Source organism: Clupea harengus, chromosome 20, assembly GCF_900700415.2.
Source record: "Clupea harengus chromosome 20, Ch_v2.0.2, whole genome shotgun sequence".
In the NCBI taxonomy this organism is placed as follows: Eukaryota; Metazoa; Chordata; class Actinopteri; order Clupeiformes; family Clupeidae; genus Clupea; species Clupea harengus.
This window is the reverse complement of record NC_045171.1, coordinates 17,696,181-17,715,707: the sequence shown is the minus strand read 5'-3', so window position 1 is coordinate 17,715,707 and position 19,527 is coordinate 17,696,181. Positions and strand designations below refer to the sequence as shown.

Here is a 19,527-nt window from a genome sequence, read left to right as displayed (position 1 = left end):
AAAGTAGACTAAAAAAACTAAAAGTAGAAGTAATTCAACTTTTACAAGTTTGTAGAGCCCAATAGGCCCAGCCAGCTGTGTCATTCTGACGGGTGTTTGTGACACCCAATACATGACCTGTCATTCCTCTTGAGTTGAATTGACTGTGCCACTGTCCAAATGTATATAATTGTTTACAAAAACATCATCCTGACACTAGCTGCATACAATATGTTAGACTATTCAGTTGTGTCTATATGTGTCATCTAATTTAGACTTGTCTCACTTCAACCTGTTGTTTGTCTCACCCCAAGAAGTGTATCTTTCTCACTTCAGCTGTGCTAAGTGTTGTAATTGTTACTTGTTTACGATGTCTGCGAGCAGTAAGAGTGCTCACATGTTGATGTCCATAACACCAGCCTTCTCCACCTGTGCTCAGTAGTTTGCCCAAGAGCTGGTGACCTTGGTTCAAACCATTTAATGTGAGCTCCAAATAGACAGGCCGTAGACACAGAGGGCTGTTTTCATGGCCCAGAGCACAAGGCAGGTCTTTGTAAAACAGCACTTGTTCTTGTCATCAAAAAGCACTGAGTTTTTTTTATGAGAAACCTTGTCAAATGTCAAACGCACACACACACACACACATTCACAAGAGCTGCTGTAAACCCAACCTGTAATGACATCATTAGAATGAGAACGGCATTGATCTCAGCTGGTCTTAATGGAAAAGGGTTCGGCTTTCATCCTCTGCCAAACCGGCTTTTATGATAACACATTCATACACTCACACACACACTCACACACACACACACACACACACACACACACTCACTCTCTCTCTCTCTTTGTCTCTCTCTCTCTCTCTCTCTCTCTCTCTCTCTCTCTCTCTCTCTCTCACTCACAGACACCCACAACACTCTCTCTTATACACACACTGTCCCTATTAGACACATACTTTACAGAAACAACTATGACCACACATACAAAACTACACACACACACACACATTATACAAACATACACAAACTTGTTCCACATTTAATAATTAAACAAAAAATGTGCCCTTATGTACACTCATATACAACTCAGAGATAACCTACACACCCAAGTACACACATTTATCAGTAGCGTAGGCAGAAATATTAATTTAAGTGGGCTTGCGGCCTTGTATAAGGTGTGCAAGAACCAAAGCAAAAAGTGACCTGTAGATCAACCATACGCATTTTTTTTACACTTATTTTAAGATCGCATTAAAACATTATTCAGAGTATTAGCAGAGGCTTTATAAGGGAGGACAAAAATCACTGAGGGGAAAATGAATGGGGAATTAGGGGTGAAGTCCGTAATGCTAAACATGGCTGATTTGTAACTGGAGGTCCTGTCCTGTATTATAAAGAGCCAATCATGGCATGTGCAGTGAGTAAGTCAACATAAAGAAAGTATTTTTTTTAGCCATATTTGAGTGTTTGGGGGAAAAGAAAATGCTGTTCATGTCAGATTTAAAAGTGGATTCGCATAATGTATTGTATGTATCCTATGTGGAGTTACGGATATCTCCCTATTCATTTAGATAGGAGCCTGATCTTGTTTGCCCGAAATAGCTGCCGGGAAGCATTGCCAAGATGGCTGCCAAGTGGCCAGACTTACCTATAAGGACTATCAGTTTCAGACATTGCATTGCCAGCAGGCTACTTGTTTTGTTTACTGTTGCTTAGCAACATGAGATAGTTTCAAGAAATAAGGTGGCAGAGGCGAGCTGCAGCATTATTTATTCATTTAATGCTACAATGATTTCCTAATATAGCAATGGTCTACTCACTGAACATCTGCAGCACTGAACAGGCAACTACATCACATCAGATCAGTTTTTGTAATAACAAGGGTGGCCACTCATCCATAAGACAGCCACAAACATAGACAGCTCTTTCCTGACCGCCGTTGTCTGTCGTCTTTCTCAATGCATGGGCTCTTAACATCTTGTCTAGACTCAGACAGCATTTTTTTGACATTTTTGCATTTTTATTTAAATGTCTTGCTAGCTAGCTTGACGTGATCGGTCACTGGCTGCAAACTGAAGGGCATAAAGAAGGTGCCTGATCCAATGCCACCCCTCACTGATTTGAACTTTGAACTTTCATTACAAGTGATGGGAGGTCTCTCTGTCCATTAGTTTACTTATTTCCTATTCATTTTAACAGTGAAAGAAATAATATTTCAATGTATACATTATACACACTTATGCATTTTTTTAAGATAATGCATATTATGCAATAAGTGCATATCTAGGGACTCTAACCCTATCCCCTGACCCCTGACCTTTGCAACCTACACATCTGGGCCTACAAAGGGTATCTGTTCAAGCAAACCTTGTCTATATAATTAGATATTAATTGTATCAATTAAAAATGTGTGTGGACACCTTATACAGAATAATGTAAGAAGATATTTTGGAAGGCAAGTCAATGCCATCTTCATATTGGGATAAACTGATCCTCCCTTCTTTAGTGGGCCTATCTGTGGAGACATGTAGGTCTACTTACTGGGATGCATTAAGCAACTTAAGCAAATGTCTGTCAGAGAAAAAAGCATAGTTGTATGTGGTGGGCTAGCTTTGATTTGATTTCTGTTGGTTTGAAGAGAACAATGACAGCACAGTTCACATCCACCAATACGCCTTTTTTTAAAGATCTTTATGAATTTCTTAATCCAAAGCCTTGGCTACAACCTAGGTTGGACTAAAGCTTTGTACACTGTCAGACCTGAACAACCTATATTACATAGAATAGGCCTATCTGCCGCGTACGCATTAAAACAAGTTATCATACAGAAGACAGTGTAGGAAATAACCATAGCAGCCAGAACAAGCAGCCTTACAAAACACCTAGTGAGCTAACTAGCGTACTTTCATTATTAAGTTACTGCCCAGATAGCAAAAGGCCATCGGACCACTGGAGGCCCACTGGAGGCCTTAAAAAAGTTTTTTTGTTTTTGAATTATTATTCTTTATTTATTCATACTTCTTCATTAATTTTCAGCAACCCTAAACATGTTATAGATGTTACCAGCCCCTGACATAAGTCTTTAATTGACCTAGTCATTTTTCATCTTGAGACCCTCAAGTGGCATGAACAACTCCTGTTTAGCGGCTGATATTTTAAATAGACTACTATGCCAAGAACCATTTAGAAATTCCAGGAATTTTTTATGTTATTTTCTTAAATGCACACCCAGTTAAACAAAATATGACGGTGGTCTGAGAGCGGACCAGAAGTGGCACACCAGCAGTGGGGTGCTGACCAGAATCCACCAGTGGGCCAATATATGCTTCCTAGCTGTTGTTAGAATTGACAGCCCATTTATCTGCAGGGACAAATTAAACCGTTGCCATACCTACTTCAGTCAACGTAACTGTTTCTCACTAACCACTGTTTTGTTTTTCTTCTTCCCCTTCTATGGCCTGCACTAATGTATGGCCTGTGGACTAATGTAACCAGCTGTCCTCGGGGACCCCCTGTCGTGACACCCCTGACTGGGTGTGCCAGCTTTAGATTTAGAGGGCACATGTACATCCGGGCACACCTGTGGCAACGCTAGTGATATTTACACTACAAACCAAACATATGAAGCCTGCTCTTATATGCAAAAACTTTAAACACACAGACGATCTCTCTCTCTCCCTCTCTCTCTCCCTCCCTCTCTCTCTCTTTCTCTCTCTCTCCCCCTCTCTCTCTCACACACACACACACACACACACACACACACACACACACACACACACACACACACACACACACACAGACACACATGCACCTTAATTATCTGTGTTGTGATTTAGGCCTGCCTGCATTGCTTTCTATTTTAGTACAAAGGCCAAATACCAGGCTTTGTAATCACCACACAGTAGTCCATCGAATATGGACACAATTACATCAATCAACATATCAAAGAAACACAAGCAGTGAGGAACATCAATATAACAGTTATACCATTGACACCGCAATGCTTTTTACTCATTTCATATTTACAAATTACAAAATCTTTTTTTTTATGATGTAGGATAAATGGAATAGCTAAGATTTAAAATGTTATGTCATATTCTGAAAGAGTTGTTTCTGTAGGTCGTGATTCATTCAGCCGCAAATTGAAAAAGAGAACTGTTGATATTTCTGTAGTACGCATCTTTGTCCAAAAGATGTCGCTAAAATGCAACAAATGTTCGAAACAAGGTATAATTGGTATAATTTCAGGGGAGAGATCATGCACCAGTTTTACTTTTTGTTTGCATCAGTGGACCGGCGCAGTCATAAATGTATGATAACTTTGTGGTTACATTAATGACGATGTGAACTTTTTTCCGTTTTCTTTCCCTGTGATTGATTCGTGTCGTGAAAATAAACAAGGCTACATGTGCCTAATTGCATATATCAAAACTTTTAAGCCTTCTGAATATTAGCATTATGTCATTTTCAAATATAATAGCATATGAAAAAATATATAGTATGTGTGTTACTACTATTGTTACATTGTTAAACTGAGAGATGAAACGTAGCCTCACACCGCAAAAGAGATACGTAACCCCTTAAAATAGCCTACGTCATAACAAAGTAAACATAGAAAGTTAGGGGCGTGCGCGTGTATGAATGCTTATTTAGCGTGTGAGATGAGTCCGTGACTCTGATAGTGTGGAACTGTTCTTGAAGTGGAATAGCCAATCAGAAACAATAGAGGCGGATCCCACAGTCTTGTCCACAAAGGCGTAACCGCAAATATAGTACTCGTGCGCGATTGTCACTGCGTCATTACAGTCAGAGAAGTGTTTTTCGACATTCAGATCCCGCGACTGAGTTGAGATTGATCAATGACTACCTGTCGACTGCAACCAGTTGCCCAACTGATTATGCCGAGATAGCAATATCCTACTACTACGACTGTCAATAATGGCATGCGAATCTTTAGTGGACAAGTTCATGGAGAGCGCGTCAAGACCTCAACTCCATCAGCCTTGCACGTGCAAAAAGAGGTGCAACAATTGCAACGTATTCCTCGGGTTTTTCATCCTGTCTCTGGCGCTACACTTTATAACCCTGTCCTGCTTTCTGGACCTACGGTCTGAGGTGAAGCGGGAGATTGCACTGAAGAAACGAGAGCCGGCGTCAGCTGTCGGCGGATCTTCCCAGATGAAGGTGTACCACACCGATGACTCGGAAGAGGACATCCCCCCTGAACCCAGCCCGCCTGAGGTAATAGTTGGTGTCTGTTGTAGTATTTCTGTCATGAAATTATATATTTTAGTTGCCTTATATGTTATTTATATACATGACATCCCTTTTTACTAAAACACTTATCTTACCTTAAACTATGACGGTATAAATGTCTTGTCACTGTAACAACGAGGTAATGACTATTTAGTTTAGAGAACTAATTTGAGTGATCAGATAGAGTGGACAGGTTGAAAGCACATGATGATGGTTGTCTGTGATAAGATCAAGCACTACAACCTGACAAATCCCCATTGGTGCAGCACCTGCTGCTCTGGTACAAACCAGTAGAGGGGGGGCAAACACTACCACAGGCAACAAGGTCAGAAATACTCGTCACTACAGTCTAGAATGAGTATGTTAATCCAACAAAAAATTGTTCATAGCTTATGGTATTAAGGGGTTGTTTGTAGAACAGTATGAGATTTGTCAGTCTTAGAGTGGTCACTGCAAAAGAAAAAAGGCCACTGGATTTCAAAGACAGGGCAGGACCAGTCACACATGAATGTTAACAACTGGAGCGTGATAAAGCAAATATACTTAAAAGACAGAGTGGGGAAAAGCCAATCTTCTCAGTTGCTGCAAAGCAGATGTGCGGGTATGAGTACAAGGGCTTTGCTTCATCTGTGTCTATAGTCGTCCCAAATTGGAAAATATTTCAATCCACAATGAATAGACTACGTGCCATCTGGGGTATTGGATGAACGGTTGACTGTGAGGTAGCAGGTGGAAAAACATTAGCCAAATTGCTAACAGGTGCAGCAGCTTGTGTAAATTTATTGGGATTTGGATTGAACATTGGGAATTTGGAGACGTGCCAGCCTGAATTTGATATGCGGTGATTCGGTTGCAGTGTCAAGCTTTGAAAGTCTAGTCCTGGGGATTGAATTGTTAAGCTCCAGACAGTAGAAGGATGCATTAACAATACAAATCAGAGCCTATCCTAAGATGAGGCCAGAATCAGATATTTGATCACAGCAAGAATGTACGCCTCCCTTGAAAAAGGCACATAAATTATTCTACAAGGTTATTAAGACAACATGATATTGCCCTAATATGTAGGTCAGCTTTTAATAGGAGCTTGATGAACCTCCCCAGTACTAAGTGAAACCAAATGGAACCAGAACCGTTGGCTGTGTGTAGCGAAGCACATCTGGATGATGTAAATGTTCTAGCTACCACGGTAATGTACTCTCTAATAAGAGAGCAATATTAGGCCATGGTTATGAACAATAGATACCCTATGCAGCCTCACTATATTTCTGCTCAACTGCAAGATAAATCTTTGAACTTGTAAAGTGTCTAGATGTAATATTTTGCGAGAGAAGGAAAAGGTGGAACATAATGACGTTCAGTTCCTGATAAGACACTGGTCCTTCTCTGACCACCATGGTATGAGATGATTGCCTTTTCAATGCTCTGCCATTTCAATCTGTTTTCTGTGTTTGTCTCTTTGTCTGTCACCTCCCTGACCTTTGGTCTCATTCTCTGTCCAATTTCACCGCTTCTAATCTGTAAATTATTGTGAATCCAAAAAGGACAGGTCTCAGACACATGTCAAGGCAAAGAGTTCACCACCTCGTGATAAAAAAGGCAAATGTAGGCAAAGCCATTTTAGGCCGTTAGATGCAGGGTTGACGTTCATTCAGATTTCTTATTCAGCCTTTCAATTGAGATTCCAACATAGTGCAGAAACATGAGAGACTACAGAAACGTGAGAAGAAAATACATGTTGGAGAAGGAACCAGTCAAATTTCTGTAACAGTAGCATCATGGCCAAATATCCATGGTAAATATTAATTTAATGCATTTTGTTATTCACTCACAACATTGCATCCATAAGCTGCACCTGTAGCAGGGAGAGTAAAAGGCTGGGGTTCATAAGGAGAGGAGAACTTCAGGAGACGTTGAGGTCTGCCTCCATTTAGTTGCAGTCAGATGTGAGTCCCAGGTACGGAACTGTTTACATGACCCTGTTACCAGGACTCACCTCTCGTCATCAGCACGGGGAGGTCAGGAGGGGGTCAGTGGACCAGAGAGGCTTTTGTGGGGTTTAACGCACTGACTCGACCTCCTGTTAGTGCTTATTGTCACTCCCTCTCTCTCTTTTTTCCTTTTCTCTCCCTCCCTCTCTCTCCCTCGCTCTCTCCTGCTTTCCCACTCTCTCCGGCTTTGGATGTGTCATTGGCCGCTGGGCTGCGAGCCGAGCGAGTGAGCGCTTCGGCAGGGGTGAGATCACACGCTGTGACTTAGTGAGAAACACATTCAGAGTCCCACAGCCTCCCCGTGTCCCCTCTCTCTGGTGTCATCCTCAGATGGGATCTCAGACTGGAACAGTTGTAGTGTCAGCTCGGAGACTACGTGCTGAGAAACTCATTTTGTCTGGCTCTTAGGGAGGGATAACTCATCCATAAAGTGTTTTTTTCCTTTCATTGTCCAGAGAAGTGCTCATGAACCATATGGTTGTCTCACAGGGACTGTCTTCCAGGGTGGGGCAATTAAGTCCATGGCTTTGGTTGGTTCTTTATTGACTTTCACATAAAATCACTTGTCCAGTCAGCGTTTCATGCTACATGCTATGTTTGCCAACCTCCTTTCTCCAAAGCTAAACTCAGATTTATGCTTCTTTTGTCCAGAATGTAATCCCTCCCAGCTCGGTCCCTTCCATTTTCTTTTCCCACTCAGTACTACTACACATTCTGTGTCCGCGCTGTAAGGTGATTACTTCACTTTGTGAAGGTGATTCACGTTTCGAAAATAACTAATGCAGCCACATCTTTGTTTGTACTTGAAAGGAGCTGCCGCCTTTGAATACCTGGAGCTGTTGTTTTGTTATTTTAAATGCTCCTTCCGGTAAAAAACACTGTGAAATGCCGAAGGTATCTGGACCAGATGATAATTCTCTGTGAGGTGGAGGACTCTGGTGCAGCTGTAAATATTTAACAGTGATGCTGTCCGATCCAGATGTGTGCATTAAACAACCGTGATTACAGAATACCGCAGTTTACATAGCAGGCCAAACAGGAGCATGTGGCCTGTGATAGACTTGTCTCACTCACCAAGCTGCAAGACAGCTCAGCTTTGAAGATTTAAGACTGCTTTAATTAATAGTTTTTCTTTCTTTCTTTCTTTCTCTCTCTCTCTCTTTCTTTCTTTCTTTCTTTCTTTTCTTTTCTTTTTTTAAGTGCGTCCCTTAATTGATGGCATACCGACACCTGCCATCGCATACTGTCATCAGGCCATTTTGTCTGCCAGGTTTTAATGAGATGGAATGTACCATAAAGGCACAGAAATGAACAGCACTCCCGAAGAATAAGGCCCTGTGTGTTAACAGTGTGTATATGAGTCTAATATGGTGAATAATTTGTACCAAATGCTTTGAAAAGAAAAAAGAAAAAAATAGACTGCAGCATCAATATGCGCAGCTGAGAAGTTTTTTTTTTTAATGTATTTCCACGACTTAGCAGGCATGAAAGTTGGCCATAAAGAGCGTCGCAAAACCATGTGTTTGAGTGTTCATTGACACTTCATCGACTGGAAGACCCTGGGCTGCCAACAGCTGCACGCATGCTGTGGAGACACCTGCGCACCAAATGAACGGGGCCGCCAACGAATGTGGGAACATCTGGGAACGTGCGCTCTCACTACACATTGCTGTATCGCGGGCCACAATCTCAAGCTTGCGAGGTCAAACACTTTGCCAGCTGTCTGAGGACCTGGGCTGACATTTGCTTGACGGGTCTGGCTGCTGTTGGCGCTGAACAACATAACAGGGAAAGCCAGTGACAGCTTAGGTTGTTCCCCGTGGAGTGAGAGAGACCTCTCAACTGTACAAATGTCGAGTAAAGTAGGGGAAGCACAAAAGTAAACAGTCATTTTGGTGTCTGGCTCATCTCTCAGACAAATACTCTCTAGGAAGGAGAGCAAATGTTATACCGCAAATATCACATTATAATAATATTATTATCGTGTGATATTTGGAAACGGCTATTTAGAAAATTCACCATGATATCTGTTTAAGTATCCGAACAAAGCTAACATCCCAGACTGCTTCACATGTCATCAAACGACTGGTGTCCTTTGAGCAAATTGATTGCAGATGTGCATCACGCCAGTCTGAATGATTAAATTGTGTAACGCCGCACAGACCAGCACAAGCAGTCTACCCCTTAACCCGGTTAGTTTTGGGCGAGCTCCAACAGACACAAGGTAATGTCTCGCTCACAAACCCGACAGAAACACATACACATACACACACACACACACACACACACACACACACACACACACAGAGTTCAGAGCATCGGCTGGTGCTGCCTCTAAACGGGGTGACCTTCCGAGGTTTACTTTAGAACAGAAACGTTGCCCGAGGCACCTACAAACATAGCATTCCCTGTTTCCATCGTGCACACTCGCAATCTGTTCTCCATCAGTCTCACCGCGAGAGCTGGCCCGTCTCGTGTGTAAGTACCCCTGCCCAACAAGAGCTCCCCATGTGCACCCACGATGCAGTAAGTTTGAGCGTTAAATGCCGGCTTTTCAGATTGTAGTTTTACACAAGAAAATATGTTAAGTTCCTTGTGCTATTGGTTAGGGACTTCTCACAGCGGACAATCCTCTCACTGTCACATGCAAGAACTCATGCCCAACAACCTAACCTTACCAAGGTAACTGCCCAAACATAGATCATGTGCAGCAGGATACAAGAACAATGCACAATTGGCTGGTGACAGCCGCAAAACACGTGCCGCATATTGTGGCCCTCCGTCCTCGAAAACCAAAATCCAACAGGAGTGTTACAAGTACAAAGGTACAAAGCCTCTAACACCTATCTCCACGTCTCATACTGATGGGATGTTGTAGACTGGTGGTAAAATATACTGATGAGAGATTGTAGACTGGTTCCATAAGTATGTGGAGTTATAAAGGCATGGTGCAGCCTTAGAATCATATTGCACAGTCTAGACAAAGAGGTCTCTGGTAACCTATTCTCTGAGGAGAACAGGTTAGTATCCTGAGAATTAAAGTTCTTAGTAATCCCTTAGTGTGGTTTCTTTGTTAACTTCTGAATGTTGATGACAATTAAATTTAGTTGTTGGGGGCCTCAATCTCAAACATACCAAACAAGTTGTTTATCATTATGCATTTTCCATGTTTAGACATTTTTAAAAACTTCACTTTATTTAGTTGTTTATTTGCTTGTTTGTTTTGTTGTTGTTTTCATGTACTTATGGTCTCTCTGCAAAGCTAATTACCTCATTCAAAAGACATTAAAGTAAATATGACCATCTCTGATAATGACAATAAATAAACTGCTCTAAAACATTACCTTGGTAATTTCTACAGGACCTTTAATATAGCATTAAAGGACTTTTTTTCAAAGACTTTCTACTGAGGAGACTCGTAAACCATTTTACCGCAACTGATAAATATCTGTATCTGTAGCGTTCCCCTCAAACATCCACGGTCTCCGCTTCAACAGTCCCTTCTTCACCCAGTGGAAAGAATAAAACGTGATATTTCCTCCTTGTGGGCATGAGCCTCTACCATCCGCCCTTTGCCACTCGAGAACCGCGCTTCCAGTTCATTTTTGGCTGGTACCGGGTCATTTAGGCTACTTTTGAAAAGAACGAAAAGCAGGGGAGGTCTAAATGGATACGCTCCTCGGAGGTGTCACTGTAAAAGTTGGCCTCTGGCTCCTGTGTTTTGTGACATTATTGAAAGCAGGGCTGCCCATGCGAGGCTATCCAACGGCAAGGAGGCAGACAGAAATTACTCGGGTTACAGGATAGGGCCATAGCAGTGAGGCGAACAATTGTTGAACTTGTCCCCCATTGTGCGAGTTGGCTCGCAACCCTTGTAGCTTTTGAATTTGTACAAATTGCCATTGTTTGATCCGCACACATTAGAACACAGCGTTGGGGTCAAAGACAGTTGGGTCATGGAGTTCCTCATCTCTCCTGTGTCATATTACATGGCAAGTTAACAAAGAATTTGGGGGGGAAAAAAACATATTCTTTTTGCCTGTTTGCATCCAATAAACACTGCTGCAACTTGGCACCCTTTTTGTTAATCGCTTTTGGACAATTAGTCTTTGCGCTCACTTTGAAAGGCGCATTGTCAGTCACACTTGGGGAAATTGGCAGTAACCAAAGAGCCTTTCTTCATCTTTTAATTGATGTCGTCTGTTTCTCTCTCATCCCTAAGCAGACACCAGAGGGGATTTCGGAGAGACGCGTCCAGGTGACGGGGGGATCTGGCAGCACACTTTGGCGGACGAAACGCGGCACCAACCGAAGACATGACTCAGGTAGCAGCCCCCATGTGCCAATCCAGCAACCACAAAAGGAAGGCAGCTTAGAACAATCTGAAATGGATGCAGTTGTTTGAAATGCAGGAATTTCAACCACCGTCATCATGATTAAAGTGCTTTGAAGAGTCGGTCAGCATAATGTTTGCATTCCATTTTTCTTGATTAGTTTCTTTTTTTTCCCCCTCAAAGCCCTTATTTGAAAGCTGTCCAGAAAATCCCAAATGATCAAATGGCAAGGGAATGTCTGCAACCGCCCCTGTGCACCTGCTTGCATTATTTATTTATTTAGCCAGTTGGTTACATTTATTTTATTGCGGCTGTTTTTTTTTTCCCCCTCTCAAAGTTGCAATAGTCACAGATAGATTCCAGTCATCCCAGCTGCAGTGCAGATAGGGCTGTGAAGCATGATTCAGTTTGCACACAGCAACGCTAATTCCATTTAAAAGCACGTCATCCCGGGCCTTTGAAGTGCACGCTCTCCCCCCCCCAAAAGTCTTATTCTGCATAAAGCTCTCTTGCCAAGCGATAGCGTGGTCCATGTTGATGGTGATGATGTTCTTCCTGGACTGCTTGCCCTTCCCTGGTGAGATCCACTTGGGAGGGATTGAGCCTAGTGACTCCCATGCTGAGGTTATTGTGAAATATGGTCAAATCAAACCCAATATAAATAAGACAGGGATCCAGCTTCATGTGAAATTTACAGCCCGTCAATATGCTGTACGCACGGAAACCAGACTCCAGTGCACAATCATTTTTTTAACCTCGGAATATAAGAGTTATGAACTTCTGTTTTTGTCTTGCTCCCACAGTGTAAAACAATCAGAACTGTGTCCAAGGGCAGAATTGATGTGCAGGATTTATGTGTGGTCTTTGGAAAGGCGGGGGGGGGGGTCTTGCGTGCAAAAATAAAGCAAACAGTGGTTTAAAAAAGAAAAATAGAGAGAGATTGTGATACAGGACAGACAAGAAACCATAATGATGACAGTGTTATATGGAGTGTCTTTGATGTTCATCATTTTAAACCAATTCAGGAATGTCAGTGTTGGAGACACTTGCGATGCATGCTTGCACCAGGCCTATCCTCAGACGGATCTATAGACAGTCCCAGCTTTCACTATCCTATGTTCTCCACTACTGTCAGCACTAGCCTTATAGGATTTAACGGGATCTGCACACACCATTTCTCTCCCTCTCTCTGTCTCTCTGTCTGTGAGGCCAGGTTGATCCCTTGTTTGGAAAGTCTGCTGGCCCCAAGATCACTTGTTGATTTCTTTCTGCACTGCAAAGTCTCAAACAGTAATCCATATGCCTCATGCGCTGTAATATGCGTTTGATGTTTTTGTCCTTTGAATGCATGTAAATCCCTGAATACTCGTACACTTTAATAATCGTTCACATCCCCAAGTGATTCCATCTTTATAGATGGAGAGAAAGGGAAAGATGGCAGGACATGAAGACAGACAGAGAGAAAGAGAGAGAGACACACACACACAGCCAGAGACAGACAGAGAGAAAGACAGAGAGAGAGAAGTGTTGTGCAGTGCTGTGATCTCAAAGGCGGGAGTAGAGCGAACCAAAAAAAATAAAAAAATTCCACAATTACATTGCGTGACAATGAGTACTTCAGGAAAGACCAGTGATTGTGTTTAAACTGAAAAAAAGCCCCACCTTGTGAGACATTTGCCATAAATCAGTAAAAATTCAGAGTCTCTAAACAATAATTACTCCCAGCCCCATGCAAGGACCATACAGACAAAGGCTTTTGTAATCTCTGCCCGAGATCACACAGCCATCAGTATTTCAGACGTTCACCCTCATAACATGGACCAGATTTCAGATAGGTTGCTCATTAGGAAAAAATCATGTGGATGCATCCAGTTATTTAGCCAGCAGAAGATGAGGTTTTAGGGGGGGGAAAAAGCAAAACATTGGCCATATGTCTTTAGGGGAGGAAGACTCAAACAGAGAGTGTTTTAAGGTTAAGCGTTCTTTGTAGTTTGTAATGACATGGTATATGCATAACCTGAAAGACGGCACTTAAAGAGGATTCTTTTATGTAGTGCACATATTTTAGTGTGCGCCTGGGTGAGAGTATGCATGTGTCTGTGTGCACGTGTGTGTGTGTGTGTGTGTGTGTGTGTAGTTTACAAGTTCGACAGACATTTCAGTGATGCCCCAACAACTCTCTGCACACATACACACAGACACGCACACTCACACACTTTCATCTACGTTCTCCATCTGGGCCTAATTCAAAAGAAAGGATTTTGGCAGGGTAATGTATCTCTCTAATTAACCTCTCGTATTCCATTGCCGGGTAACGCTCGAGGCACATGTTGATACAGTATACGGGAATCTGCTCTCACAGACTCTGCGAGAGGGCCAAGGCATCCCCGAATACCTGCCCATGCCGCAGTCTCTGATCACATCATTAAAAGACAGGCTTCATTAGAAGTTATTTGGTACTAAATGAACGCTATGTGACGTTTTCTGCGTTCGTCTGTACTACAAAAGGCTGAGGAATGCGAGGCATTTACAGACAATTAGACCCCTCTGAGAGAGATCGGTTGTGTGTGAAGGACCAGAGGAAGCTTGGGATTGGAGATGCGTTAAATTATATTGTGGAGAAAAGTCTCGCTTATTATTTTGTTTGGTTTGTTTCAGAATCCTCCTCCGGTAAACGGAAAGATAAAGGCAAGAAAGGTAATTGTTTTTAATTGAATCATGATGTGTGTGTGTGTGTGTGTGTGTGTGTGTGTGTGTGTGTGTGTGTGTGTGTTTCCCCCCCTATCCTGCTTTCGCTGGTTATCCAAAAGAGCACATTTTGTTCGGGACTTGTGCTTAAGTCTGGTTTCTCTGTTCTGGTTCATAACACTGTGAAGAAACACAAACACATTCTAGCCATGGCCTTGCATGGATTGTAGAAGTTATTGTAAAAGATGACTTTTAAAAATAAATTCTCAGTTTCAAGACAATCTCTACTTATACAAGTCTGTAACCCCATCCTTACATGGTTTGCTAAAGATTTTGTAGACCATTACCTTGTAATATTTTTAAATACATGTTGGGCTTTATCCGATCCCTTCCCAGGCAGGAGGCGACAGATTGGGGCTCCTGGTCCTCCAGGCCCTCCTGGCCCCCCAGGCCCTCAGGGTCCCCCAGGAATTCCCGGTATTCCGGGGATCCCAGGCTCCAATGCCCATGGGCCGGGTGGACCACCCGGACCGCCTGGGCCAAAGGGCCCGCCTGGCCCCCAGGGGCCAGCAGGTAAGGACCTCACCTGAACATTCACAGAAACCAAGGAACAGAATTAGCAGATGTGGGGGTTGGTTGGTCTGCCCACCCTGATACGAGAAGCACTGCATCCGGGTGGCTGCGGGGGCACATATAGAGTACTGTTTTGCTATATACTGTACTGCAAAACACATAGGCACATTTAAAACCACGCTGTGAAGTGGAGATGCTTTCTAAAAAAGTTTTGCTTATCAATCAACCGCAAACAAAGAATGTTTGGAAATCTAAATATATTGGCACACTACCGCAGAATGAAAGAATAATAGTGTGAAACAAATGCCAAAACACTTTTTCCACAGTTATGTAGGGGGTTGGTTTGCCCATCTTGATGACATGCACTGTGTTTCTGTTGCTGTGTGGGCACAGTATGGTTAGAATGATGTCAGAGACATGCATCATTGTGGTCATGCTGTAAGGGCCAAATAATCTAAATTTTTTACAAACCAAACAAACAATAAGAGTGAAAACAGTAGACAACACAAGGCAGTAGGACCACTCATCTTACATAGCATACATGCAGAATTTGTAATTACAGTATGATGTTTTCTAGGGGCCTGAATGATTTAATTATTCTAAAGAAACGGGTTGAGGCCAGTCCATGGCATTGCTTAGAAAGTAAAACATAATTGTGGTTAGCATGGTAGCTAACATCAACATCGTCCAACGTGTTATGCCTAGACTCAGCAACATGCGGTGTTTCCGCTGTCAATCTCTTCGGTTGTAGCAGGCATACATCATATCAGTTGTGGGTGTTTTCCACAATGATTCATTCATGGTTTATATTTGGCTCTGGGAATATGAAAACTTTCCAGGGAAGGCACGTCTTCCGATGTAAAAAAGGAGGATGAATGGCAATGGGTCCGGATAGAACGGATGCGGGGGGGTTGGGGGACATGCACACTGAAGTTGTTTCCACATAAAGAGAGAAACACCAAACCCTTTGTTAGTCATCGATAGCATCACTCTGCAGAGTCTACTCAGACCTTTCACACTGGGCAAAACTTTTGGACAATTTTGGTGAATAGTTATTCCATTAAATACCGATACAATGAAAGGGCAGACATTAATCGTCTGAGCTGTGTAGGCAATGTTTGGCAGTAACGTTCCCCATTTGGTATTAGCCAATAAGATGTCGGACACCATTACCATCACCCTTATCTGACATGACTGAGTGAGAAGTCACTGAGATGAATACATTCTACGCACACTTCACCTTTCCTTTGTTTCCTCGGAGGAGAGTTCCTTTTAAAGACTCTCATCTTTTCAGTTCACTTTAAAGCTTTACAGTGAACGCAGTAATTGTTTAAACATGTTTGTGTTTTGCAGGTGCTGTGGACAAGAGCAAAATAAAAGAATTCCAGGTATACACTAAACTAAACCCACATGCACAGTATACACACACACACACACACACACACACACACACACTCAGATTTTCTGCTGTATCTGTGGTGATGTTGTGGGTTATTTTAGTGGTGAACAGGACTTGAAAGGCTGTGCTTCATTTAATATCCCCTTGTGGTTTTGCAGCCTGCTGTGGTGCATTTGCAGGGCCAGGAAACAACCATACAAGTTAGAGAAGGTAAGAGTCAAATCCCTGATGCATGCTGTCTCTCTAGCTGGGTTTGCATATTTAAAGCACATTCATGTAAATCCGTCTAAAAGAAGTGCGAGTCTGTGTGCGTTTTCCAGCCACTGTGTTATGCAATTAAAGTTAAGTTATGTAATAAAAAAATGGACGCTCTCTTATTCAATTGAGGAGTTGTGAACAGCTGTGGGTTTAAAACTTGAGACTGCGAGGGCAATTTAAACAGAAATGCAATTTGGTCTGAATAAACATATTTCCATCACCTTGGTTGCATTACCTCCTATGCGAATTGTGAGATAATCCACCCCCTGAATTTAGAAGATTTTGTGCGAATTTCAAGCGTTTTCAGTTTGAATGGTCAAAATTTGCACTAAAGTGTTGGATGGAAGGATCTGATTGACACTAGTTTGGATCAGCGTCTTTCATGGAGAACATGCTCTTCACTGAGTGTGACTAAATGTGCCTGTGCCAGGCTAGATCTGTTGGGGTTTGGATGGGATGTGCCGATCAGGATTGGGTTTGGCACATTAGGGGATGTTCTGATCAACGTGTTGATGTTTTGAGTGCCAAGCTGGCCAGTGTTGACCATCGTGTGCTTGCTGGGTTTATTTGCATTTTTTGTTTGTTCAACTCAAAAGAATATTTTGGTCCTTAAGAGAACATTCTGTTAGGGGGATACCAGGTATCACGCATAAAAAATAAATAAATCAGGTGTTGACAATAAATCAGTTACACAGTAAATTATTCCATTGCATAGGAAATAGTATCTTGTGATCTTAAGGGGCCAACATGAATCAGTGGTTGTAATCTGTCAGTAATAATTACCTAGGAGGCTCAGTGAAAGACACAAAAATAATGTGGTTGATATACAGTTTAAAGGTTACACAATTACAAATGGGTAACGCGTCTGGGATACACAATAGAAAATAATAAGAATGCTTTCCACCCTCCAGTGTGATTTTTCAAGACCTCAGCATTAGGATGTTTTATGTGATATGCCACAGTGTATAGTGTACATGCGTTTCAGTTTCACTTTCACTTTAATGTGGCGAGTAATCTTTGCTGTGAGTTGGGCTGGGCAAATTAGCGTTGAGTTTGCACAAGCTGTGTTGATTAGCATTGCGCTTAGCTTAGCTTGGCTTGGCTTGGCTTTACTTGGCCATGTCCGCCATTGGCAGCTCCATGCAGTGCGTGATCAGTGTGTTGAAAGAGCTGCATTGAATTGACTGTTTTGCGTGCTGCGCTGCTGACCGGTGTTGAGTGACAGCCCTTTTCTCACACTGAGATCTTTCAGAGGGCGTCCTGAAAAACTGGAAGATGATCTCCGTGCATCACAAGGTCTTCAAGATGCACTCACGCTCCGGCGAGCTGGAGGTGCTGGTGGATGGCATCTACTTCATCTATAGTCAGGTAGAAGTGAGTACGCATCTAGGTCTCTCTCTCTCGCCCTCTCTCTTGCTCTCTCTCCTTGCATGTCAATTTTGTGTCTGTGTTCTCCTGTCAGAGAAACACAATGGGGTTCCAGCCAAGGTCTTCCAAACAGCCGCAGTGTAGAATTGCTACATAGTTAAACATTCACACTTGACTGTTGGGAGGGGGGTCCAGTGAGGAAATTTGGCTTCTGCACAGGCATTGGAGATGGATTGGATTTAGCTTCCAAATTGCTTGATTGAATTCCAATGTGTGTATGAAAACCATCAGCTGCCGTGATGGAGTGAGACTTGAATGGACACGACGACCAATTAATCATTACATTGAAAACACATTTCTTTTTTTGGTATGTCTTGGTATGCCCCCACCCTTCCCCGCATCTCTCTCTTTCTCTCTCACGCCCTCCGTTTCACTTGCTCTCATTATCTCGTCCCTCTCACTCTTTCTCCAACTAATGCCATATCTGTCTCTCCATCTGTCTTTGTCACTTTTTTTCACCCTCTTACTCCCTTTGTTCTCCCTCCTTTTCTCCATCACTCTCTTTCACTTCTTCATCTCTCTCTCTCTCTCTCTCCCATCCTTCTGCGCTGTCTCTCCTTTCCCAGATTTACTACCTCAACTTCACGGACATTGCCAGCTACGAGGTGCTGGTGGACCGTACGCCGTTCCTGCGTTGCACCTGCAGCATTGAGACGGGCCAGCGCAAGTTCAACACGTGCTACACGGCCGGCGTGAGCCTGCTGCGCGCGCGCCAGCGCATCTCCATCCGCATGGTGTACGAGGACACGCTGATCAGCATGACTGACCACACAACCTTTCTGGGCAGTGTGCGGCTGGGGGACATCCCGCCCGCCGGTCAAGCATGAATGGGCACCGCAGCAACTGAGCAAGCACAGATGTTCACACAGGCTAACACACACACACATTGATGGTGTACTGTAGGGCCAAAAATGGGCATTGAGCACAAACACACACTTATTGATAGTAAACTTGACCACCACACCGTCATATTGTCCAACATGCTGACTAGAAGGCACAAATACGCACAGAACAATCTTGAACGCACATACACATACCAGTGAACAAAATCACACACACACATGACAGAACACACAGGAAAACACTCACACATACAGACTGCACAATGGCAAACCGACACCGTGCCCTGGGCAAGGCATCCTCTGGAGGACTACCAAATGTGTAACCCTATACAGCTTGCACGCTGAACAGTTTCCGAAAAGTGATCACTTTAATCCAGGTCTTCTGAACTTGCAATCAAAAATACACACACAGACACACTCATTCTCACACAAACACACACTCATTCTCATACAAACACACTCACATACAAACACACGCCTTGTTTGTAGCGACAGTCGAACAGAATCCTGCCTCAAGTCTCTTTGGCCAACCAATACTACCATTCTGCTTGACCTGAACGTCTGCCATAAAGAAAACTGTGCACGCCAACACGTTTGCACTAATGGGACACTTCTACACAGTTACAGTGACTTTAGGGTGTATCTGAAGGATTAACCGACTCCTAGAAGTTATTGTTCTCCTTTACACTACACTTTGTATATATGTACATAAAATAGGATATACTTTTGCTGTGAATGGACTCAATGACATTAAATACGTTTTCATTTGTAATCTAATGTTAT

General features: G+C 42.8%; 1 protein-coding gene across 3 annotated transcripts; it reads left to right on the top strand.

Moving 5' to 3' along the window:
- The first annotated feature begins 4,615 nt into the window (after nt 1-4,615).
- Nucleotides 4,616-19,521, top strand: LOC105906220 (ectodysplasin-A-like). Of its 3 annotated transcripts, none has more exons than XM_031587139.2 (8): nt 4,616-5,219; nt 11,445-11,547; nt 14,215-14,253; nt 14,641-14,817; nt 16,171-16,205; nt 16,375-16,426; nt 17,727-17,848; nt 18,469-19,521. In XM_031587139.2, exons 1-8 carry the CDS (start codon nt 4,917-4,919, stop codon nt 18,727-18,729), a joined length of 1,092 nt encoding a protein of 363 aa, XP_031442999.1. In that variant the 5' UTR covers nt 4,616-4,916; the 3' UTR covers nt 18,730-19,521. The 3 variants fall into 3 exon arrangements, with proteins under 3 accessions (XP_031442999.1, XP_031442998.1, XP_012689789.1); XM_031587138.2 differs by having other exon boundaries at nt 17,718-17,848; XM_012834335.3 differs by having other exon boundaries at nt 4,617-5,219; nt 11,448-11,547; nt 17,718-17,848.
- Nucleotides 19,522-19,527: the final 6 nt, after the last annotated feature.

Coding starts and splice junctions, on each gene's coding strand:
- LOC105906220 (XM_031587138.2), top strand. CDS start 4,917: ATGGCATGCGAATCTTTAGTGGACAAGTTCATGGAGAGCGCGTCAAGA. Junction 14,818..16,170: donor TGGCCCCCAGGGGCCAGCAG/GTAAGGACCTCA, acceptor TGTGTTTTGCAG/GTGCTGTGGACAAGAGCAAA. Junction 17,849..18,468: donor TCATCTATAGTCAGGTAGAA/GTGAGTACGCAT, acceptor CTCCTTTCCCAG/ATTTACTACCTCAACTTCAC.